Source organism: Pyrus communis, chromosome 16 (genome assembly GCF_041283825.1).
Source record: "Pyrus communis isolate YQ-2024b chromosome 16, ASM4128382v1, whole genome shotgun sequence".
Classification (NCBI taxonomy): Eukaryota; Viridiplantae; Streptophyta; class Magnoliopsida; order Rosales; family Rosaceae; genus Pyrus; species Pyrus communis.
This window is the reverse complement of record NC_142580.1, coordinates 11,303,942-11,328,622: the sequence shown is the minus strand read 5'-3', so window position 1 is coordinate 11,328,622 and position 24,681 is coordinate 11,303,942. Positions and strand designations below refer to the sequence as shown.

At 37.5% G+C, this 24,681-nt stretch overlaps 3 protein-coding genes and 1 pseudogene across 11 annotated transcripts; 2 read left to right on the top strand and 2 right to left on the bottom strand.

The window, feature by feature from the left end:
* Positions 1-427: 427 nt before the first annotated feature.
* On the bottom strand, positions 428-4,843 carry LOC137730943 (BTB/POZ and MATH domain-containing protein 2). Its single transcript, XM_068469961.2, has 4 exons — positions 3,806-4,843; positions 2,781-3,129; positions 1,534-1,813; positions 428-776 (listed from the first exon to the last, which is right to left on the bottom strand). Exons 1-4 carry the CDS (start codon positions 4,225-4,227, stop codon positions 595-597), a joined length of 1,233 nt encoding a protein of 410 aa, XP_068326062.2. The 5' UTR covers positions 4,228-4,843; the 3' UTR covers positions 428-594.
* Positions 4,844-6,512: 1,669 nt separating this feature from the next.
* Positions 6,513-9,815, top strand: LOC137732239 (guanylate kinase 3, chloroplastic pseudogene; annotated as a pseudogene). Of its 7 annotated transcripts, none has more exons than XR_015957447.1 (3): positions 6,513-7,558; positions 8,565-8,732; positions 9,074-9,815. The product of XR_015957447.1 is annotated as a guanylate kinase 3, chloroplastic pseudogene, transcript variant X6 (transcript). The 7 variants fall into 7 exon arrangements; XR_015957445.1 differs by having other exon boundaries at positions 8,837-9,815; XR_015957444.1 differs by having other exon boundaries at positions 8,565-8,966.
* Positions 9,816-11,380: 1,565 nt separating this feature from the next.
* Positions 11,381-14,524, top strand: LOC137730468 (uncharacterized). Its single transcript, XM_068469459.2, has 2 exons — positions 11,381-13,711; positions 13,909-14,524. The coding sequence occupies exons 1-2, from the start codon at positions 11,618-11,620 to the stop codon at positions 14,332-14,334; spliced, it is 2,520 nt and encodes an 839-aa protein (XP_068325560.2). The 5' UTR covers positions 11,381-11,617; the 3' UTR covers positions 14,335-14,524.
* A 281-nt stretch (positions 14,525-14,805) lies between these two features.
* LOC137732681 (uncharacterized) lies at positions 14,806-21,047 on the bottom strand. 2 transcript variants are annotated; one of them, XM_088687765.1, is made up of 15 exons: positions 20,788-21,047; positions 20,628-20,702; positions 20,020-20,101; positions 19,652-19,755; positions 18,950-19,076; positions 18,460-18,554; positions 17,745-17,868; positions 17,422-17,502; positions 17,169-17,267; positions 16,716-16,874; positions 16,553-16,613; positions 16,374-16,447; positions 16,083-16,127; positions 15,633-15,803; positions 14,806-15,537 (listed from the first exon to the last, which is right to left on the bottom strand). In XM_088687765.1, the coding sequence occupies exons 2-15, from the start codon at positions 20,663-20,665 to the stop codon at positions 15,028-15,030; spliced, it is 1,770 nt and encodes a 589-aa protein (XP_088543891.1). In that variant the 5' UTR covers positions 20,666-20,702; positions 20,788-21,047; the 3' UTR covers positions 14,806-15,027. The 2 variants fall into 2 exon arrangements, with proteins under 2 accessions (XP_088543891.1, XP_088543892.1); XM_088687766.1 differs by having other exon boundaries at positions 16,374-16,453; positions 16,559-16,613; positions 20,788-21,008.
* Between the last annotated feature and the right edge of the window lie 3,634 nt (positions 21,048-24,681).

Sequence of the window (24,681 nt, the reverse complement as noted above, 5' to 3'; positions counted from 1 at the left end):
GTTGAGGAATCATTGATACAATTTTTCTTATTTGATTTTCCATGTTTGCCCTTTGATTTAGCCTCACGTGAATGACACGTAACTCACGTGAATGACATGTTTGCCCTTTGATCAATTGTATTCTGTCAAATTCTCGGAGTCGGAATGATCTTAGAAAACCTCACTTGTACCCAAATTTCTTCAACTTTGATCTCCTCTAGCAAAACATAATATTGATCTCCATTTTCTAATCTCCAAGTGATGAATCCTCACACAATAGAATCAATATGTCAAATATATTGTATCAAAGTTGGAAGAAAATGAGTACAAGTGATATATATATATATATATATATATATATATATATATATAATCAAGCGTCCTGTCCTGTCTATACGAGTAAAGATGCTGCGATCTTTCATTATCTATAAAAACGACAACTCCAATCTGGACCAAGAAAAAATGCACACACATTATAGCCAGCCATCAACAGAGGTTTACAAACTACATCGCAAACAAATCCTTGGCAACACGAGATGTTACAATCAAACAAGAAAAAACAAATGAACCAAACTCTCGTTTTTGTTTTATTATTCTAATGGCTTATTTTCCAAATCAATACAACCTTGCCTTAACCCGCCTTCCGTTCCCATCAGTGCCGTCTGATAAGTTCCCCTTCCCGTACCCAGAAGTAACAAAAGAATGCTCACCAATACTTGCAACGTAACGCAGTAGCTCAGTGATGACAGAAGGGCAGCTTTCCCTCAAGTACTTGAATCCATCAGTTTCAATCACAGCTGAAAACAATTTACCAGCTTTCTTGTCAATATAAAGTTATTCATCGGACAGCAACACATACATTCAATCCGCATTAAACCTCTCGAAATATTTGCTACATGAGTTAATTAAAGAGGAAATGAAAAGAAAAACATATGCTCGAGAAGTTCTCATTTTCCAACCAACAAGTGAAGCATCTTTAATTCCAAACCAAACCCAAAACACACCAAAATGGAAGTCCCCTCCACAACCACAAGTCTTTTAAAGCGACTCATTGAACACCAATAACTGATTCTATATTTAAAATGAAAGAAAGGTAACTTTAGGTTTGTTTATTGAAAATCTACTCAAGAACCTGGTTTGCTCGAGTGTTATTCAATGGCCCACAAAAGAATTAAATATTTTTTAAATTACAAAGACAAGCTTTTTTACAGATAAAAAGGGAGATAGAACAGAAAGAAGTTCATCAAAACCAGATTACACTCCTCAAAAAAGGAGATAGAACAGGAAAGAAGTTCATAAAAACAGATTACACCCCTCGAAGACCCTCAAAGAAAATTACTGCAAGCCAAAACTTCCCCACTCCCACCAGATTTGAATCTTTTCTGATCTCATCTCCACATCATTCATATTTGAACAGAAGAAAAAGACATTGAAGAACCAAGGAACAGTGGGAGACCAACAATGGACGATTTTTCTATTTTAAAAAAATAGCTCTAGAAATATTAACACAGCAAGAACATATCGGTTAAAAAAAAAAAAAAAAAAGAAGTATACCTCTTAAATTTTCAGGCACTGCAATAAATTTGAGGCATACAGCTCTAAGTTGTTCACATTGGTGTTGCTCTGCCAAGGCTAACGTTGTTGCAACATTATTTATGGCAACATTTTCGCAAAGTTTAGCCTCACACATCAGTTTGAGCCTCTCGAGGGCATAGCGATCAGCTGCTGCCAGCAGATGTTGGGCCATCATTGTAGACACCCAATTTGAATTTAGCGGCCCAACAAGCTCTTGCATGTCTGGTAGAGAATCCCAGTAGATGAAGTGGAGTAATGCCTGCAGACATCCAAAACAAGAAATCAATCAAGCTCATATGTTCCCCTTTACTTGAATAACAGAAATCAATCAAACTATTAGCAACCGTTTTCTGGGAATAAAAGATGTATTGAAGAGGGAACAGGGTATTGTCAATGCTAATGGTAAATATGCAGTAAAAGAGCAAAGACAGAAGCAACACAAAGAAATACTTCGTAAATACGTTTCCATTAAATATTTGAATAATTTAAAACATGCATTTCATAGTTGAGTAATGCAATAATGCAAAAACAAAACACCTGGCTGCCACTAACCAAAATCAGATACAAACTTGAAGGTTGCATTACTTGAATTATTTATCCTTCAGCAAATAAAAACTTACATTTATAGTCCAAAAGAAAAGCTGTAATATAGTTACCATATAATCAGCCAAAACGGGGCCTAATTCTCCTGAACATATTGAAGTCTGCACTCTAAAGCTAATAAACAAAAATGACATCCCCTTTATCAACTGTTCCTGATTTATATGATTTATGATTGTCATTTGAACATGAAGAAGAGAGAGTATTTAGCCCTAAGCCTACTCACCAATCCATATATAAACAATAAAGTACAGTCGTAAAAAAAATAGCATGAGCAGCTTTACGAAATTGGTGATAAAGACAGAAAAATTCATGTGTATGATCTCCAAATTCGTGCTTCCTATAGAAATGTCCCTACTTCATACCAAAACATGAACACTTCATTCAGGAAAATCAAACTTCTGTTAAATTTTGAAATAATTTCTCCGCCATATGCGTCAAAAACAAAAATCAGTGCATCTTACACACCCCATTGATGTTAACAGTTTACACCTCTTAATGCTTCTTTCTGGGGGAGCAAAACACGCAGGGGCACGGGCTCGCGCACACACGCAGACACACACACACACACACACACACACAGACAAACCCAAATAGATAGAGAGAGAGAGAGAGAGAGAGAGAACCTTAAATACGGGAGCTTCAATGTCTTCAACTATTATGGAATCAGTGTTCTTATCTTTTAATGGACCAAAAAGTTGTGCCTTGAACACACGCGAGCGTGCGGCGAGCACCACTTTGTGGGCAGCAAATACTTCTTCGTCAACTTTGAAACTTACATCAGTCAACTTTCCACTTTCTAAAAGCTTACCAAAATGTTGGCCGATATTGGAAGGTGGTTGAGCTATATTGTACGTTTTAGGTCCTTCTGTATTCGTCTTAACAACACCAACACGACATTTTATTATAAGACAATCATCTTTAAGGTAGTCTGATGCCTCTAAAAGACTTCTTTTGTAAAAGCGTTTATAACCCCTACAACATCCAAAAGTTGAACCTACTCAGTTATGTTTTTCACCCAAAACAGTACAGGCAACAATTTATGTTGTATATATTGTAATGACAAGGCAAAGAACAGCTTATTTATTTGCCGAAATCCAGGCCCAAACAATTATGTTGTTTTTCAATGCTCACTAACAATGCTGATGGCAGCTTTGCCAAAACATTAAGGAGTTACCGAGTTGTCAGGCATGGTTAGAGACAATATAATAGAAGATAATACCATTTTTTTATTTTACTTTCATTACATTTAGAGTAGTGCTATCCACACACCCATTTTTACTTCTCACACACCCCTGGATCCAATAAATTGAAGAATATCAATGGCCAAAATTAACAAGGGTGAGTCAGAGGTAAAAATGGGTGTGTGAATAACACTATCTTACATTTAAACATTTCACACACACGGTATTTTATCTCCGAATTGCATTCAAGGAGCTTTAAATTTGTGGTCAAAGTCGAACTAAAATGATTAAACTTCAAACCAACAACATTTCATATCAAAGACACACCTATCATCATAAGTTTAACCAATTCAATGAAAAGTTTCACACTTTTATACACACAATATGCAATCAGAATCCAATACACACATATAAACATACAACTTATACAAAATTATACATCCAAACAGTAATTTCAGAATACATACCACATGCTTCCCCGGTATTTAAGCGTATAAGGACCGCCATCAAGCATCCTCAGAAAATGGCTATGCACCTTGTGCCGCTGCCTCTCGCTCTGATCCAAAAGCGTCAATTCGAACAGAGCCCTGACATCGGTGCCCTCGCTCGCCAGAGCTATGAACACCGACACGTACCCGGCATTGTCCTCGACGCTCTTGCCATCCGGGTAGAAATATATAGCCCATGTATAACCACCGACCACAAACGAATCGGAGGCGACGTATTTGCCGATTCCCATGCCCTTGGCGAGCGAGTACCCACTGATCTTAAACTCGTGGCACCCATTTACGGTCTCCGTGCACGACGTCGAGCACGTGACCAGCGGAGCCGGCGGCGGCGGGGAAGAGCTGGGCTTTAATGCTTCATTTGGGACCCTGATTCTGTCCATCAACAATTACTGGCTGGTGGCGCGGAAAGGACCGATTTTGATGTTCTGGGGCTTCTCGGGGTGGGAATTGTGAAGAGGGTTGGATTGAATTGGCCCGTTGGATTGGATTTAGAATTAGGGTTTTGATCGAGGATTGGAGTGTTAAATTGGGGGAATTGGGGGGTTTTGGGGTTGAATTTGGTGGTCCAGAGAATTTGAAGGGTTGGAGGGAGAGAAATGAATTGGCGGGAGGCGGTGACGGCGGTGGTGGTGATGTGGATTCGTGATGGATTGGCGGTGGATGGTGGTGAGAATAATGTTTGATTCTGATCGTGTGGGGTAAAGGTTTTTGTATGGTTGAAATGAGGTAGGAGTTTATAGGAAACAGGACGACGCCTGCCAAAAACATATATCACACATTGATTAAGTAATTAAATGTGAACTATTTTGTATTTGGGAAGAGATTTCTTTTAAGGAAAAATACGAGAGAGAGAGAGAGAGAGAGAGAGATAGAGAGAGGAAAAGGAGAAACAGAGAGAGGGGGGGGGGGGGGGTGTGGTGTGCGGGAGTGGACATAGATCGAGTCGGATTTATTTTTGGTGGATTTGGATTTGAATTTTTTTTCAAACGAGTTTGAGTCAATTTAAGTTTATGTTTTTTTTTATTAGTAGAATCAATTCATTTGAATCTGTTTGATACGACCTAGTTCTTATGAATTGAACAGATACATTTTCAATAATATGTTGTATAATAAAATAACAATTTTCCGTTAGGAAATAATTACATCTATAAAGTCAATACCAACAAATGTTCTAAAGGAAGAAGTTTGATTGTTGTTTTACTTTGATATATATGGAATTATCGATCATGGGCTTCATCCTGGACTATTAATAAAATGACAAGTTCTAAGACAATCTTTAAACGGTTCGGACCAGATTTGCTTGCACATAAGAAATATGGACTCAGTTTTACACAAGCTGAGTCCAGCTCATACCGTTTTGAAAATTAAAAGTAAGAACCAGATGATTTTATATCAAGTCGGATAATACGTTTTGGATCCACGAGTTACAAGACCCATATGCCCACCTTTAAGAGAGACCATGTTTTTAGACCACTTGATGCAGCAGTTCATGGTTGGATTCCTCCTTCAATGATATAACAATGAAGTCAAGCATTAACTGTCATACTATGTGGTCTACAAAATATGGTCCAAGACTTCAAGTGGATAATCTCTTTAGCATCACCCTCATTTCTATAGTGATTTAATCAAAGAACCAAACAATCAACTGCCACGTAATGTGGTTTATAAAATATGATTCAAATAGATAGCCTCTCTAGCATCACATTTCTGAAAGTACTAGGTATTCAAGAGGTACTCCACATTTCATAATACAAGTGGAGGAAATGTTATAATTTTATGAATCTCTCTACTTCTTTTATGACACGTGAAGTACTGCTTGAATACCAAACAACATTTGACACTCATTTTCTCATATGGAAATACTTTTTTAATTTTGAAGGAAGAATGTTGCAATTTGATCGTGTGTGTTGAATTTGGAATTGTTCTTTCCCCGGAGAGCCATTAGATAGGGTTGTTGTTTCATGCTATATACCTAGTTGATAGGCCGGTCTGCGTCTAGGACAACCCTGCACCACCTTCGCATCACCGGCATTAATTAGTAGCTCTTCCGACTGATCGCCTTCAAGCAATGGTTGGTTTTGGGGTCCTTCTGTCTTCGTCTCAGCTTCGTCTCAACAACACCAACACGACATATATTAAAAGGCAATCGTCTTTAAGGTTGTCTGATGTCTCTAAAAGACTTCTTTAAGGTAGTCTGCAACATTCAAAAGTTGAACCTACTCAGTTATGTCTTTCACCCTCGACAATGTCGAAATCCAGGCCCCAACGATTTCGTTGTTTTGCACTGCTCACTAACAATGCTAATCACAGCTTTGCAAAACATCAAGTACTATTTACACTCTGCAAACAATGGCCAAAACTTGGAAAATACTTTCCTTCATGCATTAAATGCTACGACCTGAATTGTTTTGGATTATTGTTTTGATTGTGGTCCTGCAATTCCAAGTCAGCTATCGGCCCATACCTCCAATGGGATTTTAGAACATTTCCAACGGAATTTTACACTTGTTTTATGGATTAACTGTATGTACACATTCAAGCGCTCAATCAGTCACTTGTTGATTGTAAGAATCTTTTCACAACTAGAAAAACGAATAATGAAATGTTTAGTTTTAGTGGCATTAAGCATTTATCCCACGTCCGAGGACCGAGTTTCGAACATTCCCCTCCCATTTTTGCCTCCATTTTGCCTCCCATTAGAGAAAATTAAGATTACCAGAGAGCTTAATTTATCCAATAACCACGGAGCTTCGATTCCATGCTCTGCTTCCCCAACCCCATATAGTGCACTCCCACATTCTCTCTCTCCCTCTCAATGTTTCGCAGATTCCTCGCCACCTCACTCTCTCGCTCCTCCCCTCCTACCCTCCTCCACGTCCGCCCCAAAATCCTCCAAACCCCCAACTCCCTCCTCCGCCCCTACCCGAAACCCACCCCCTCACAGTCACTTCCCCCCAACACCCGATCCTTATCCTCCCATATGGGCGACGCCCGCCGACCCGGTTCGGTTCCCATTCCCCACATCGAAAGAGCCGACCGCTCCGAGCTCCTCCGCGCTCTGGAGGCCTCTCTGGGCTCGGCCTTCAGCTGCGAGCCGCTCTGGCCCAGCCCCAGCCCCCTAATCATCGTCATCAGTGGCCCCAGCGGCGTCGGGAAGGACGCCGTCATAAAAAAGCTCAAGGATTCCAACGAGAACTTGCATTTCGTGGTGACGGCGACGACCCGCCCAACGCGGCCCGGCGAAGTTCACGGCAAAGATTACTACTTTGTGAGTAAAGAGGAGTTTTTGACAATGGTGGAAAGGAACGAGCTTCTGGAGTACGCGTTGGTGTACGGGGACTACAAGGGGATCCCCAAACAGCAGATTAGGGAGGAATTGGGGAAAGGGTACGACATCGTTTTGAGGGTCGACATCCAGGGTGCTCAAACACTGAGGAAGATTCTTGGGAATTCGGCCGTTTTCATATTTTTTATGGCAGAGAGTGAGGCCAAGCTTGTGGAGAGGCTGATTGATCGAAAAACCGAGACAAAGGAGTCGCTTCTTGTGAGGGTTGCCATGGCTAGGGAGGAGGTGAAGCATGTTAAGAATTTCGATTATGTTGTGGTGAATGCGGAGGGGAGGTTGGACAATGCGGTTAAGTTGGTGGAGTCCATTATCGATGCGGAGAAAGCTAAGGTGCAGCAGAAGAGGTCTGTGATATAGCTGTGGAGGTAAATGTGGTAGCGGATCGAATTTGTGTTTTTCGAGTTTAATTTTAGTTATAAATTGTTCAATTTGAATGGATTAGTTTCGCATGTGGAAGAATGAACGCAATAATCCAAGTTCTAATTGTTTCGTAGGAAGTTGTTTAGTTTGTGGCAATTGGAATGTGAAGTTTAGAACTTGGGAAAATCAACTGCTTTAAGTAGTTGCAGTTCACAGAATCACAATGTGTTACATCATTTTTTGCAGTCATTGTGTCTTTTAAATGCGATATATTAAAACAATTTGTTCAAGAAATCGGAACCAAGCTATTATGTTTATCGAAGTTCTCTTTATTAATCATGCATCCGCACTAGTGATCCTTAATCGTACAATGTTAGATATGGTCGGACTTGATGCACTAAGTAATGAAAGGTACCTTGATTACGAAATATTCAGGTTCGTTGGAGATGTTTATGGCATGAAGTTTTAGTAAAATGAGTTTGTTACAAGATAAGCATTAAGAAGTGACATTCGTTTTTTTGCTATACAACTCTTTGATAACTAATGTGCTCCATACTGAACCAAAATGCTTCACTTCGCACTGGCTTTGCTGGTTTAAGATACATTTGTAACAACTGACTCATCTGTTAGCCAACGTTTACAGAAGTCCTATCTTTGTATATTAGCCGGCATTTAAATAGGTGAATTGGAGAAATCAACCTATATTAGCTTGGCATGTTTAGAGTGAAATCTGGTTTCAATCTCCTTGCTATCAGATATCATTCATGGCCGTCTAAAGGTCAAACCATGTGTGCTCAACCTGCCTATTCCCCATGTTTTGCTCAACTGGTTCAAAGAGTTTATCTGGTTTTGTTTGTCAATTTTGTGTTTTGCAATATATAGACGGCTATGTTTCATGATGATGTTAAAGTGGTTAAGTTCATAATTCAACCCTACCCCATTGTCATCTCGTTGTTTGTCTTAAATTTTATTGATTAAGCGCTGACGTTTGCTAACATTGACTTCCTCTAGCCATCCTATAGCTTAACAAGCTTCCAGGTACGATTAAGTTTTTTCTACTTTGAGCTGGAATTTGGCTAAGAGAGGGACCTGAAGTGCCTAGTACTGCTTGTTTTTGCTGCATTCTGTTTGTTGTGAAAAGGCCAGAGAACGTTGTCATATCAGTTGGTACATTAAAAGGTATATGCTGCTATCTGTTTTTTACGTATGTTAGCGACTGGTACTACTATTCTAGATGATAACAGTGGAAAGACATGGAAATGGTAATCTAGTTGCTTTTGTAGCCGGCCTCTTGTTTGAGTTTTCTGAAAGTCCCCACGTTCTAGAGATTTCGTGGAACACCAAAAGAAGAAGAATCATTCGTCTATGACTATCTAGGTGTATTCGGTACTTGCGCTACAAAAGCTTTGAATGGTGATGAAATCTTTCGTCTCTAACGACATATGTATCTCATTCGGAATTGAAGATTCAATTTTACGTGTTGAGTTGATATGGTTGATAGTTTCGAACTTTCGATGCAGCCCCTCGGGAAGATTGGTCATGACCGAGCTCCCTAGCACAGCCAGATTAGGTAGAAGAATTTGATCAAGTTGTCTAAAGTATGTCTTCCTCCCTAGCACAGCCAAATTATCTTACTCAAGCATCTGCCCTCCTAAACCTACTACCACCAACATTTGAACACACCTAATCCACAGGGACTCATTCAACGCCCAGCACCTTAAACTTGAAATCTACCCAAAACAGCAGACTCATTCAATACCCAATTCTTAAATGTTGCTTCCACCACTCATTCCACTATTACGGAAAGATTACCTAAACTTAGATGCAATTGTGGCGGTGTTCCGAAACAATCAAATACTTGATTGGTTTGGAATACAATTACAATGGCGTCCCGGTTGCAGGTAAGTTCTTCTCGGTATTTTGTTTTTCTCATTGATCATACAACATTCTTTTTTTCCTTCTCTCTGCTATGAGTTATTTTCTATTAAATGTGCTAAATTGTTTCAGGCTTGCAGGATTGATTGCAGGTTTGCATTGTTCAAAGACCAAGCAGAAACAAGAATGTTCTGATGTTGATAACATAAAAAATAAAAGTCAACCAGTATAAGTTTAAAGTTTTATACAAAACACTTCAAAGTTCGAGAAATCTATATATAAAATCCCAATTCCCAAGCTTGAGTAATTTTCATGCGTATCTAGAACACTAGTCACGTAATGTATCATTTTACATGTATATGGTATGAGAGAGTAACACTGATGCTATATCATATTTCAGAATTTATTAATAAAAAACAAACACATTTAACGTAATTTATTAGATTAATAAAATCACGAAGTGGTATTCCAAATAAACGGAAACTAAAAGCCACTGCCTTTTTTTTATTTTTTTAAACAAAAGCCACTGCCTTTTAGTTGCAGCCGAAAATACTCTTCGACAGAGATGGGGATCCGTGCACTCAAACTCAGAGGGATTGTAGGGGCTCGAGGAGAGCAGGGAGTGGGACCCTTCTGAGCCTTTAACTTAACACAAATGAACTCGTAACCCTTTTCTGCAAGCCACAACCAACTAATTTGCCGATCAGATCCTACATATTAAACGATTTTATTTTATTTTTAATAATCCAGTCTTTTTTATCTTAGACGAACACTGATGCTGGCTTATGCATGTATATGATTAGATGGAGTTTTAAATTATTTAATTAGGATTCAAATTTTGGTTCATCAAATCTTAATTAGCGTTGAACAAGTGGTTAGTTTGATAACATTAATTATGTCCTTATATCCTAACTATCTGCAGATGCTTAGTTGGCATAATTAGCATTTCATTGGAATGTTTATCCAATAAGAGCAAGACTAGGAGAAAATTATTGATTAGAAGCTACTTGTATATAATTAAAAGACATGTCAATTAACCATGCTTCGTTGCTGAAATAAGAGCAGCAAGTGCTTTTGAAAAGTCAATCACAAGTGAACACGTGTCTAAATAATTGAAATTAGAAACTATAATATGACACTTGTTCGTTTGTAATTGGGTTTGATCAGCACTTGCTGCTTTTCTTTCAGCAGTGAAGCATGGTTCTATGTCAATATGTCTAAAAATGGTCGAACCAGAAGGAAAATATTTGACTTCTTCTTCTTTATAGACCAATTACAATTTGACACACATAAAAAAAATTTTGTGTGTTTAATAAATTGTTTTTATATATAGATCAAACTCTTTGCAATCGAATAAGAGTGACTTTTTGGGACACATTGTTTTTAGAAAGATTAAAAATAAATAAATAAAAAAGTAGAAGTCAATGTCTCCAACAAGCTATGATACATGGAGAAATGGTAAGTTGGGAGAAAAACACCAAGCAATTTCTTGAGCTGGCACCACCCTTTCTTTCTTTTTGGTTTTCTCATAAGCGATTCTAAGTTATGAGAGCAAATTATATAATGTCATATATACAAAACTTACACACATAATTATATGATTAGTACGAGACACTACAGCAATAGTATTCTCATGATATATATACAAAACTTACACGCATAATTGTATGATTGGTACGAGATGTCATGGCAACAGTATCCTTATATACTCAACAAGGGAAAGATATTGCTCGAACTAATTTGGCTAAGCCACAGAAAGACATTGAATCTAGGACGAGCAAAAATTGATTCTCCAACAAAACATAACAAACTTAGGAGGAAAACAAGAGGGAAAATACAAAAGCAAAATATGACGTTCACTCTTTCCTCTCCATTTCCACAGATTAAACGTGCTCCCCAAGCTTCTCTTCCTCCCTCCTTGTTTATAAACCCATCCCCTCCTCCTTTTCTACAACTTCAAAACCAAACAAAAATTCTTTCATCTTCTTCTTCAACACAATCATATTCCGTCGAAAATCGACACACAGATAGAGAAAGTAGCTTCGGATTTGAGGGTCGCGGGTGTTTTTGCGGCCTTCAAACTAATTCTGAAGAGCTAATATTACCTAATCCTCTATTTACTTTTAAAGTAACAAAGAGAAGGAGAGAGAGAGAGAGAGAGAGAGAGAGAGAGAGAGAGAGAGAGCAACATGGTTGAGTGCGATAACTCAGGAGAAGGTGAAAGAAGCATTCATTTGCAGATTGACGAGCTTCTTCATCGACGTCTCAACGAAACAAGCAGCGCCACGTTCAGCACAATGTTCGAGCCTCAGAGCAGCATTGAGAAGAGAGACAGCAGCGCAGCAGCTTCCGTTGCTTCTCCAACTGCACAACCAGTTCCAGCACCAGAGAAAAAACTGACCCTTTTCGCGCTCCGCCTAGCAGTGCTCGAAAAGGTAGCAACCGGCCTAGGAACCCTCGGGTTCATCTGGGCAACGGTGGTTCTGCTAGGCGGTTTCGCCATTGAATTAGACCAGACCGACTTCTGGTTCATCACAATCATTTTGCTGATAGAAGGGACACGAATCTTCAGCAGGAGCCACGAGCTTGAGTGGCAGCACCAGGCCACATGGTCCATAACTGACGCTGGAATCAACAGCTTTCGCGCACTGCAAATCAGCTCAAGCTCCGTGATCCACAACATCAGAGCAGTTTTCAGGCCTGTGCAGAACCTTGCACTCAGGAAACAAAGCCAACACAGCAGAGACATTGCGAGGACCAATGACAATTCAGTGTTTTCGCGGAACTCTGATCTTCAGGGGAAGATAGACCGGACTTGGACAAGCTCGGAAGTCCCTCTCCTGCCTTACGCACACTGGTTTTTTTGCGCAAAACATATAAGTAAGCTGCTCTACTGGCTCCAGCTCCTGTCCGCCTCATCATGTGTGGCTCTTTCACTGGTGAAGCTCGTGAACCACAACTATGGAGAGGTTGAAAAGGGGAACACTAACAAGAGCAACAGGCAGTTTGCACTGAGTATTTTTTATTCGTTAGCATTGGCGGAAGCTCTGCTGTTTCTCATGGAGAAAGCTTACAGTGAGTTTATGATAAGCTGTTGTAAATTGTTGGAGGAGGTGAACAAAGAGTGTGATTTGGGGCCTTCAGGGATGGTCTCGATTAGGAGATTTTTTTATGACGCGTATTCGAGGTGTGTGAATGGAAGCATTTTTGATGGACTGCAGATGGATATGGTTACTTTTGGAATGGACTTATTGGGCTCGAATTCCACCGATGAACAGCTCATTGGAGCAAAAATTCTTCGACAGTTTTCAATGAACCGGCGGTATTCAGATGATACATTGCAGAAGATTGGTATTAATATTGCAGTGATTGAACGATTGGTTGAGATACTGAATTGGACAGATCAAGAGGAGGAGGAAATCAGACGGTCAGCAGCAGAGATTTTGTCGAAACTGGCTGGCAAAAAGCAGAACTCCATTCGAGTAGCTGGAGTTCCTGGCGCAATGGAATCAATCTCATCTCTGCTCCAAACATGCAGGAGCTCAAGTGGTCCAGCTGATGAGATCAGTGAGAAGAGGATCATTTCTGACCACGCAAACTACGGATTCTTGACATTCAACCATTTGGGATTGCTTATTCTGAAGAAACTTGCGCGTGTCCACGACAACTGTGGGAAGATTGGAAACACAAGAGGCCTCCTGCCAAAGATCATAGATTTTACACATGCCAACGAGAGGATCCTAAAAGACGTGACTGTTATGCCAAACGATCACATACTGACGCTGAAACGATCCCTCCAGTTGGTGAAGAGGCTTGCAAGCACGACCGGCAACACAGGAAAGAATCTGAGGAGAAATCTTTCGGAGATAGTTTTCACAATCAGCCATATCAGAGATATTCTGAGATATGGAGAGAAACAGCCAATGCTGCAACAATTGGGAATTGAAATCTTAACAAGTTTGGCGCTGGAAGAGGAGGCAACCGAGAGAGTAGGAGGAACAGGTGGAGTTCTCAAGGAGTTATTCAAAATTTTCTTCAACAAGGGAATGCTGAAGAATGATAAAGTGAGGATCAAAGCCGGAGAAGCACTGGCTATGCTGGTTTTGGAGAGCAAGAATAACTGTCAGCGGATATTCAAATTGGGGGTGCTCGAAAGCCTTGTTGAAGCTCTAGAGGTTCGACTGGTTAGCGTGCATGCTGCTAGGATTCTGAGGAATTTGTGCACCTACAATGGCTCGAACTGTTTCCACCAGCTAAAGGGGATTACAAATGCAACACCTACAGTAAGTTCTTCCTTGTCACATCACCTACCTGTAATTTTATTCTGCACTAACAAATGTTACATACGAGTAATGTTTTCTTGTCGAACAATCTGATATATTAGATTGCCAAATCGACAATCTGACAATATAACATGTCAGACTGTGACAACAGGTCTGCACTAAAAACTCATCTCTTATGCATTTGGCTTTGATTGCAGGTGCTTCGAGCAATTACTTCAGAAGAACACAAACTGCAGGAAGTAATGGTAGGACTAGCTGCGCCGGTTCTAGCATTCTTGTCTCCCGAAGAATCAAGCCTCATGTTTAAGAAAGCCGAAATTACTGAGGCAGAAGTGGCTAATGAACTAGTTCAGATCCTGAAGAGGTACAGGCATCCACCAATCAAAGTTCCAAGAATAAGGAGGTTTGCCATAGAACTGGCAATCTGGATGATGAGAAACAAACCGGAAAATGTTCAGCTTTTCAGGACTTTGGAGATGGAAAAGGAGCTGGATTTTGTGCTGGACACAACTGCAGAGCTCGAAAGCTTCAGCATTTTCTCTGGTACCGTAGGAATGAGCCGGCACAGCACGACGATCCATTCATTGGTAGAGACTGCGTTGGGGTTGCTAGCTGAAGGGTGAAACAATGCAGAATAATACAGTACATCACCAAATTCAATACATAAGTGGGAATTCAATAATCTTTAAGTTAATCACTTCACGTAACACATAATTAAATTCTTTTATTTTTTGGATAAAGCTTCTTGTACTGTAATCTGTAGATGTGATTATATTATACCATCAACATTCAAATTTCTACTTAATTGAGGAAGTTGCTGCCTTCTGTCACGAGATTATCACTTAATTAAGAACATTCAACTCTTTGCACCTGAGGTCTTGAGTTCGATTCTTTGCACCTGAGGTCTTGAGTTCGATTCTGATTCCGCTTCCGCTTCCCCAACTATCACTTGTTTAAATTTTAACTATCACTTGTTTAAAATTAGACATGGCACATGTGATAGGAAGATATATTGAAAAATAATTTCCCATATCAGAACACCAAGAACAACAAAACAATATATTCATTTGTGTTGTGGACACTGAACAAGAATCTGGAACCAGAAGAAACCAATTTTTTTTTTATGTTACAACTAAAAATCAATACAATTTTACAAAGCAATCTTTCTACTCTTTTCCTTCTTTTTTGTTCGGTTTGGTTTTTGCTTTTCCAGACGAGCATTTTACAAATCATGAACCCTGACACTTTAGTTACAAACAAATACAATCATATTGTCTACGGAGAAAACGAAAAAATAAAGGAAGGAAAAGAGTCATCTATCGGCTGTGGTTGTTTCTAAAGAAGTTAAAATCCCAACGACGTATCAAACCATCCATGACATTGCTTGCAGGATTTTTTACCACCGTTACAGTGGCTGTCGTCTTGGCTGATAAGTCACCATCTGAAGAGCTTTGGATGCTTTCTGATGCATCGCTTCGGCTAGATGGCCCGGCGCTCCCATTCTCCATTATGGTTAGAGGCGTTTGTAATGCAGGTTCTGTGGACGGAACTCTTGTACGAGACTGATCTTCAGGTCTCAAGTCGTGGGATTTACTTACTGAAGTGGAAGAAGATTCTGTTTTCAAGGATCCAAAGTGCCCAACTGAAGTGGAAGTAGATTCTGTCTCCAACAGCCCTCGCTTCTCTGCAGGAGATGCATAATCCTGCTGGTCATCTTTTTGTGACGACTTTAAGGAATCCGGGGTATCTCCTGGTGGTTGCTCTTCTGCCTGAGGGCCTCTCATTTCTAAATCTTTTAGCGACAAGATCACTGCTTCCATGAACATCTGGTAGTTTGGACGAGTTAAACGTTAATTGATTCATCAGTCATTCAAAAAATGTCCTGTATCCAGACCACATCTAGGTCAATTATATGACTCACCCGTTCTTCCTCATCAACATCACTTGGAAAACCTGCCAGGTCATCAAGCTGGTATTCTACATATTGATCATCATCCATCGTGGTCGGAACATGGGGCCCACAAGGACTGCCATTTGCAAATTCAAAGCTAATCATATCAGAAGATGATGGGCCATTATCGCTTTTTCCATCCTGCACCACCATGGATAGTCAAGACGTTTAACTCTGTTACGTTTCTAGTTAACAGATAAAACCAGACAAGATTACTTTGAACTACTCAGGCACCAATGCACCATAAAATTTCTGAGCCACATCATGTACCAATCTGTCACAAGTATCTGCTACAGTGGCACATAGGTTTTTTTTTTTCTTTGCGTGATCAGGCATATGTCATGTTAGTGCGTAATGTTAATTATGAGGAAAAAAATTTGGGATTTTGGAAGCAGTTTAAGAAGAGAAAAGGCAAAATACCTTGGATTCAGATTGGCCATCGGTAGATGAAATACCAGAAGGTACCTGAGGAAAAATGATAGAAGATAACAAAAGAGAAAAAAATATATATAGTTAATACACCTGCAGAACACTAAACCATCATTCAAAAAAAAACAAAAAAACAAATTTCTGCCTTTCCCCCCTCTCTAACAGTTGTAAATATCTGCAAACTTTTTTTTTTTTTTTTTTTTTTTTTAAATTAAAAAAAAAAATTTAATGCAGCAGTTTTTCATTTGTGGAAGAAAAATTAAGAACGAACTAATTACTAACATCCATCCGACTCATGGGTCTTCTTGACCGGAGTTGTCTAATGGCATCCTGTTGGCCGCTGCTCGGTGCTGCTTCTGCAGGTAAGAAGTAATCAACAGGACAGTGAGTAAGAAAGAGGTCGCCAAATAAGGAGCCTGTGCACTTGCGAAGTTAAAGAGACAATAATGCACTTTAATCACCTGCAGAAACAGTTGAACGTCCATGATCATAATCAGCAGCGTGCACACTTCTCCAAGTACCCTGCACGCAAAGCAGTCAACATTTGAGAAGGGCTGTGAATATAAAATCTAGCAATTTTAATACAATAGAAACTTACAGCCAGATGAATTACAGTTTTTTTACCTTACCAAAGGTACCATGTAGAGTGTCAAAAAATGTTCCCCCAACCTCATCTTCGGGGGGTTGCAAAACATTGTGGAAAAAGATGTTTATAGAATCAAAGTAGAATTGAGGTCGTGGAGAATTGTGATCTCCCTCAAATTTGATGATATTTTTGTCTCCCTGCAAAAGTTCTTATTTACATAAGGATATTTGGAAGACAGAATGATGAAAATCAAATGATAGTAGACCCAGGAGACATCTTGCTTTTATCATCGGGGTGGGGAATCGAACTTGGGAGCTCTTCCGCAATTGGGAAGAGAAATACCATTGGACTAAGAGCTAGCTGGTATGTGTAATGAATACTAAACTCACTAAACATCACAGAGAATTGAGAGTTCTAATTTGTTTCAACTCCATGTAAACAATGTACGAGACACAGTACAAAATTATGGTAATCGCATTACGAATATTTACCATATAAGCCTCAAATATACGATCTGAATGATGGGGTTGTATGAAATCATCATCAATGGCATGCCCAAACAAAACTGGAACAAAGCAAGAGCTTGCCACCTAATAAAAAAAGAGTCAACCAGAAACCTCCACTGCTTAAGAGAACTTCAAGTGTATGAATGATTGTGACAGAGAATGTAAATTTATGTTTTCTATTCTAACGTGTTTAGTCACAGAATCACGATAACAAAATAAACATTCATGGATAAAATACCTTAATGGTGTTCAATTTCATTATGTCAAATTTTGCTTTTTTCTGGATAGCTCTTCGCATGTATTGGATTGCAAACTTCACCTAAATAAGCAAAAAGAAAAGGTCAAGGTCAGAGTATATAGGTCCTTGCAGTCAATTAGTTAGTGCGCCGCTAAAACTGATAAAATAAAAATAAAAAATAAATAAATAACTTAATTGCCCAATATAGGCGAGTACTGATAATGACTATCAGAATGGCTTTAATTAATAGCAATCTATTCCCGAATATGCACCAAAATACAGTTGCAATATCCCAGAAAATCATACATATAGGATCTACTTACAGTGAACTTCGGCAAACGAATTTTGTAGGTGTCCACCAATTCCATCATCAAATCAACCAAATCAGAGAATGGACTGTCAAGAACCATTCCTGCTATTGAAGGATCCTCAGCTCCATACAAAAGACTGCCAAATATGTATATGGTTAATAGCAGATAAGCTGACCCTCAAGTAATAGCCTACTCAACAAACATCCAATTATTGATGCAGAGCGTACATCTGCTTTCATATATTGTTCATATGCTAACATATCTTATATCCACCTTACGTGCCACAATCTCTTCAATTCTTCTTGTTGCTTATCCTAATGGACTCTTCAACTGTTGTTATTATGGTCATCATTAAGATCTCCACTAACACTTTCAATGCTACCAATATTTCATTATACAACACAGTTGAGGAGGACACTGGCTACATGCAAACACTTGGGTGAATCTTATATATCATACAAGCAAGAGTACAGATTGACTAGATAATTTAAAACCACGCATGCCATGTGAGGCTTTGCACCATCAAGTTATAAGCTCATGAAATGGTCCTAATTCTTCGATAACCGGAAGAAATTTTACTGACCATAAAAATCTTCAAGAAACCTTGATAAACACTATTTTGTGTTTAGAAATTTCTTCAACCTATAATACAAGAAATCGAAAGATCTCCAAAATTTACATTCGTATATGCAAGCTTACAATTAAGCAATAAGTGAATGAGCAAAACCTGGTAACAGCACCCATTGAACGGCCCCACAACCCAATTAAAGATACATTTCCATCTGCTCGCAAATAATCAACCACAGTCTTCAGGTCATCCTTCTGAAAAAACAATAAGTCAGATGTCAATTCCCATGATGCAGAATGGTAACCACATGCATATACAAGGGGCAACAGGGTAAATGTCATAAAGAAGTCAAGGCATTCACAATCATAAATATGGTTTTGACAAATGGAGAAAAACGTAAGAATCACCCTCATGGATATATTGACTTCAATTTTGGATACTCATTGGACCAATTATTAAATATATATATATATATAATTAAGATCTCTCTTATGCTGCCTCATTAGTAAACCTTCCATTTCAACATACAAATTATTTAAGCCAATAGTAGTCATCATACAATCCAAAGCTAACGTGGAACAAACACAGCAGAATTGTAGTCCAGTCGTTATATGATGAATCTGTTTAAAATACTTAATTGAGTACTTACTTCATTCCACCCTAAAGTCACGTGATCTCCTCCGGAGATTCCGGATCCTGAGAAATCAAGAGTGAAAACTGTAATATTTGATGGAAGCAAAATAATAGCTGCTTCACTGGCATCAGCCCTGCACCCACTGTCAACACAATATACTGCAGTCAATCACGTTATATTCTATGAAGGCAAACAAAAAGGCATAAAATGTCTTTTAGATTATCAGAGGCACATAACTTTCACATACATAAGTGTTAACATAGCTATGAAGTATGAAATATCATGGAAGTGTAAATATTGGTTGATCATTTACTGATGTGCAATAATTATAGGTTGGAAAAGGAAATACAGCACTCTGACTGTTTCTACAAATTCAACTAGCAGTACAAAGAATCGAAAAAATGTGAGACCAGGTAACTAGGGCCTTAGTATTTGTCAAAATTATGATTCCCATTTACTTCATCATTGAAATACGTAACAGTAAAGCAACCTCATCTTCCTGGTGAAGATTAAGGCCATTTAGAAATTGTTTCATTGCTAGCTACTAATGAAATCCATTTATGTAAATCACAAGGAAGGCAATTATGTAGTTGACTACTGAAATTTAAAAGTAAAATCTCATTCTTCCAAGTTCTGAAATGTCATAAAGATTGTAAATAAAGTAAGAAACACGCATGAAACAAACACGCAACTCCAATCAAGCATAAATTTTCAGACCTGTTTCCATGACAATATATTACACAAGGCAAAGGCTTTTCTCCTGGACTAACAATGGGCGTGTAATGACTACACTTCAGGACATCTCCCCGACCATTTTTCACCTGCAGGATTTTCAAGGACCAGTATAATTTTTATATAAGGGAGACAACCACATGGAATTCTGAAGTCATAAGCAGGCAGAAAATGAACACCATTCAGAATTAGAAATAACGCGCAAGATAAAAGAAATTCTGAGGCAAACAATCATAAAAGTTGCATATCCAGAAGGTATTTACGCCCTCCAACAAGACGAAAGCTTGTAAGTTCAGAAACTGAATAAAATACTAATCTACCTCTCACGGACATACAAAATATGGAAAGCTTACCTCCACATCCTTTCTTTGGTACCATTTCCCTTTCAGTATGAACTCTTCATCCAACAAATCATTTTTTGGGTCGTATTCAGCCCTGAAACCAAACACCCGTAAACTCATGTACTCTTCTAATAATTACAAATCATTTTGGTTTCTAATTCTGAAAGGCAAAGAAATCACTCAAATTTCACTAATTCAGTACAGTTTCGCGTTCAACAAATAAACTTCCAAAATCCTAAATTTAACACCAGTACAAAAAATGGAGAAAACAGAGACGAGGTTCAACTCCACCTTTACCACAAAAAAATATGCTAATCAAATCATATGCTCCATACTCTATTTCTTTCTACTAAAAAAAGAGGAAATAGTAGGAAACTACGAATTTTATGTAAACAAACAGTTGAATTGGGCTAATTAAACAAAAGGGTTCCATTTCCCCAGAGAACCCAATTAGGAAAGCAACTAAAGATTCAAACTTTCAGCTCCAAATTCATCTTTCCCAGCAACCAAACGCAGTAAAAACAAAAAACCCATCATGAATCCAATCCCAAAATCCAAAAAAATAACACAAAATCTAAGAGCTACGAAGTACATAGAGGGCTAAAGGGTAAATTGCATACCTGGGAGGCCGAATAATAAAGTTGACAAGCTGCTCCATAGATTCCAAAAAAGGATCTCCCTCTCTGAGCTCTTTGCTGTTCTCCCACAAATTTAACTTCTTTCAGCAAAAAATTCAATAAATATTGAAAAATAAACAAATTGAATTACAAAAAATAATACCCGAAGAAACAAAAATTGAACTTGGTGGGTGATGCGGAATTGCAGAGACCAATACGAAACAAGAAAGAAGAAGAAGAAAGGAGCGGCCTATGCTGTTGGGGGTGGAAATATAACAAGAAATTTGTGTGTTCGTTTCCTTGCAAACAAGAAGAACAAAAAAGATTTATTATTTTATTTATTTGAGTATTATTTCATTTTATTATTATTTAGTTTATTTGTTTGCTCTTTGCCTCTCTGGCTCTTTTCTTTCTCCAACCTCTGGCGATTCGCACGTGTTATGCGTATGTATCCGTTTCAGAGCTGGAACCAGGTACGGGCCGGGTTCCCAGATCGGGCTTGGTTCATAAAATATATTAATTATTAGTATATGGATGAATTATTAATACAATTAATTATATTTTTTTTAATACAAATGATATTACTATTTTAATTTATATAGAACAAATGGAGGATCTCAATCCAAAATGCAGCGGGTTGAAAAGAAAAACTCTAACCACAAGACAATTTAAGACTTGTCAATTAACAATATTTTATCCAACAAAAAACAAACTATAATCTTAGTTTCATATTGAGTTTAATTTTAAGGTAGTTTTACTGCTCTCAAGTATCATAAATTTCATACCCTTGCTACCTTTATTTTTTTTTTGTTTCAGTTTCGTACCCAAACTTTGATTTTTTGACAATTCAATATTTCCATTAGGCTGTCTGTCAAGTTCTCCTATAAGTGATGAGGTGGCATAACTTTGGCTCATCATATTTGCTATGTGGATGAGAGATTCTCTCGTAAATCCAAACCACCATGTCTAGTGCTAATTCTTGGAATATGATCGGCTAAGGTTATGTCGTGTCATCACTTAACAAATAACTTGATAGAAAGCCTAACGAAAATATTAAGTGTCAGAAAAATCATTTAGGTATGAAACTAAAACGAAAAAAATTTAAGAATAGTAAAGTGCGAATTTCACGATACTTAATGATAGTAAAGAGAGAACTATCCTTAATTTTAATAATAAAAGGAGTATTAAGTTGCATGATTAGTCGATGATTGGCTCATATGCGTAGTTTAACTCGCCTAATTTTCTATGACTCAAATCAACTCCCTTTCCGTTGTAATCTTTCTATCCTCATTCATCAATATGGTATTTGATTTCCCCTATAAAAATATAAATGTTATTGGCATTCTAAATAAAAAAATTTCTACTTATAAATTTATATTTATACTTTTAATTTTTATTCAATTTTAAAATCATGGCCCTGAGCCATTTAATATTATGATGTAGTGGTATTTCTTTTTATTTGTAAGTGTGAGGTCGTAGGTTCGATTCTCACCAAAGGCGAATTTGAACCACAATATGACTATCTCATTGTGAAGCTAAGCTCACTCCCCACCTCTTTGGTGTAAATAACATCGTTTGTTAAAATATAAATAAATAACTTCTTTTGAAAATATAAATAAATAAATAAAGAATGAGAGCACTATGACTATTTTGAAGTGAACAACAACTCCCAAAATAATTTGTATTGAAATGACTTATTAACTTGTTGGTTTATATTTATGGGTTACAAAATGTTTAGAGGAAGGGAAGGCTACCCCATTTCAGGATCAAGGCATATCATAAGTTTATTTGAGGACTTACATATCTTAGTTTTTTTGTTTTTTCTTCAATATGCAACTGATTAAGTTAGTTCATTGTATTATTTTGTGAAGAAAAATGGTCATGCAAGACACATTCAGAGTAAGATAATATGCGTGTGTGGGAGTTCTAATGAGCAATATATTGTTAATAAAAGTACTATATTTTTTTCTTGAAAAATTACTGTAACTTTGGAATTTGAATCCATATCTACTTTTTGCACAAAATCAATCACTTGCATCATATTGTTAAAATGTTTTTTGAGGGTATATATGGCATTTAACATGGTCTAATTTATTTCCAAATGGAAGTAAAACAAATACAAATGTAAAGGGAAACTAAGAAATTGGCAAAAAAATCCAAGTTAGTGGGATTCAAGGGTAGCCTCTCACTTTTGCATCAAGGTTGAATAGATAAAGTAAAATAGGTAATGATAATGACCATATAGCAATGTTGGGAAATTCATGATGTGAAAGAAGCACCCACCTTACCAAATGGTTCCCACTAGCTTTATACTTGTGTCACCAACACAATAAGGATCACTCATTTGCCTTCAAATAATAGGCAAACCAATCACTCCAATCCAAAGACATCCCAATTCTATGCCAACAATCTTAAGGCTCGTTTGAAACTGTTTTTAAAATGACTGAAAATGCTTTAGAAAAAATATTTTTGAATTCCAAAAGCACTTAAAATGTTTCTTGAGAAGCACCAGTTATGTGATTCTTTTGGAAAACACTTCAAATATTTTTCTATGATTCACTTGCATATTTTCACTAAAAATTAGTTCTAAAAATATTTCACAAAAATACTTTTTTATCCATTTTAAAAATAATTCCAAACAAACCCTTAGTCACAAAATAAATGCTAAAAGCAATATAAAAAATTAAAAGAGAAATTGTCTGAAAAGTCGAATAAAAATGCTAAAAGTAGACGCTCACTTGCACGTAAAAGACTGATTCTAGCACTTTCTTGTTCAAATTCAAATTCAAATTCAAAAATAAATAAATAAAAAGAAGGGCATATATAATGCATCTCTAGAGACAAATATTCCCACGTCCGTGCCCGATAACACGAACAATTTGTGCATTGAATCGGTTTCTCCCATAAAAAATTTGTATACACAAATAACTAGTGTATAGAAAGAATGAGACACTCACTAATTGAGCTAAACGTATTAATTTTTAAGAAAAAAATAGAAAACACAAATCATTATTGTAAGGGAAGAATAACAATTGGACATTTTTTAATCATGTTTCATGGAAGTGATATAATGCACATAAACATAACATGTTTTTTTTCTAGCCCACCATCTTACCTAGTTTGTTTTTCTTTAAAAGAGAGACCAGCTAGTAGGGAAGTCACGACAGTTCATCCTTTCGGATGTCGGCAAGACTCACAAAAGTTGTTCAAACCATCATCGCGTGATTCATCAATACAAAAAATCGAACCCAAGGCTTAGTTTGTTGGATTCCAGAACTTTGGGTTTGTCAACCCTTAATTTGGATTTTTCAGATGAATAATTTGGTTATTAAAATAGGATTTGGATCCCACCTGGATTCAAATTGTGGAGATCTTAGGAATCATCACATCTTAACCATTCATCGTATATCGTGCGGTCAGAAATCATTTGAATTTTATTATTTAAAATTAAACACAAATAGTAACTAATAAAAACTGACTGTACGATATTCAATGAATGACTAAAATGTGAAGATCTCTAGAATCTCCATAAAAAGAATCCGAAAAAATTTCTCTATCTATTAAAATATTTTAGAGGGAAGGTCACCTGCCGAGTAATATATCGGTCACCAAGGTCCAAAAGTAGGCCAAAAACCAAGAAAGATAACGGTCCAATTTTACATCCTTTAATTTTAGCTTTAACAAACCATGTATTATGGGTGGAAAACTTTAATCCATATTGTTTTTGTTTTTTCTTAAATAAAGTATAATTAAAAATAATAATAGTTAAAGTCATCCCACTTCATTGTGGCCCATTTGGAAGTGGACCTGCATCAAGGGAAAGTTGGGCCTGCAACCTAAAAAAGAAGAAAGCCCAATTTCCAAATATTCATTAGGTTTTTTAAAATGCAAAATATGATAGTTGACAAAAGTGAGTTACCAGTAAACTAACCACTTATGCCGGTAAACTAATCATTTACGGCTCGTTTGGAAGTTTTTTTTTTTTTTTTTTTTTCTTTTAATAAGTGAAAGTGTTTTTAGTGAAATTTTTTTTGGAATCAATCTTTGATAAATATGC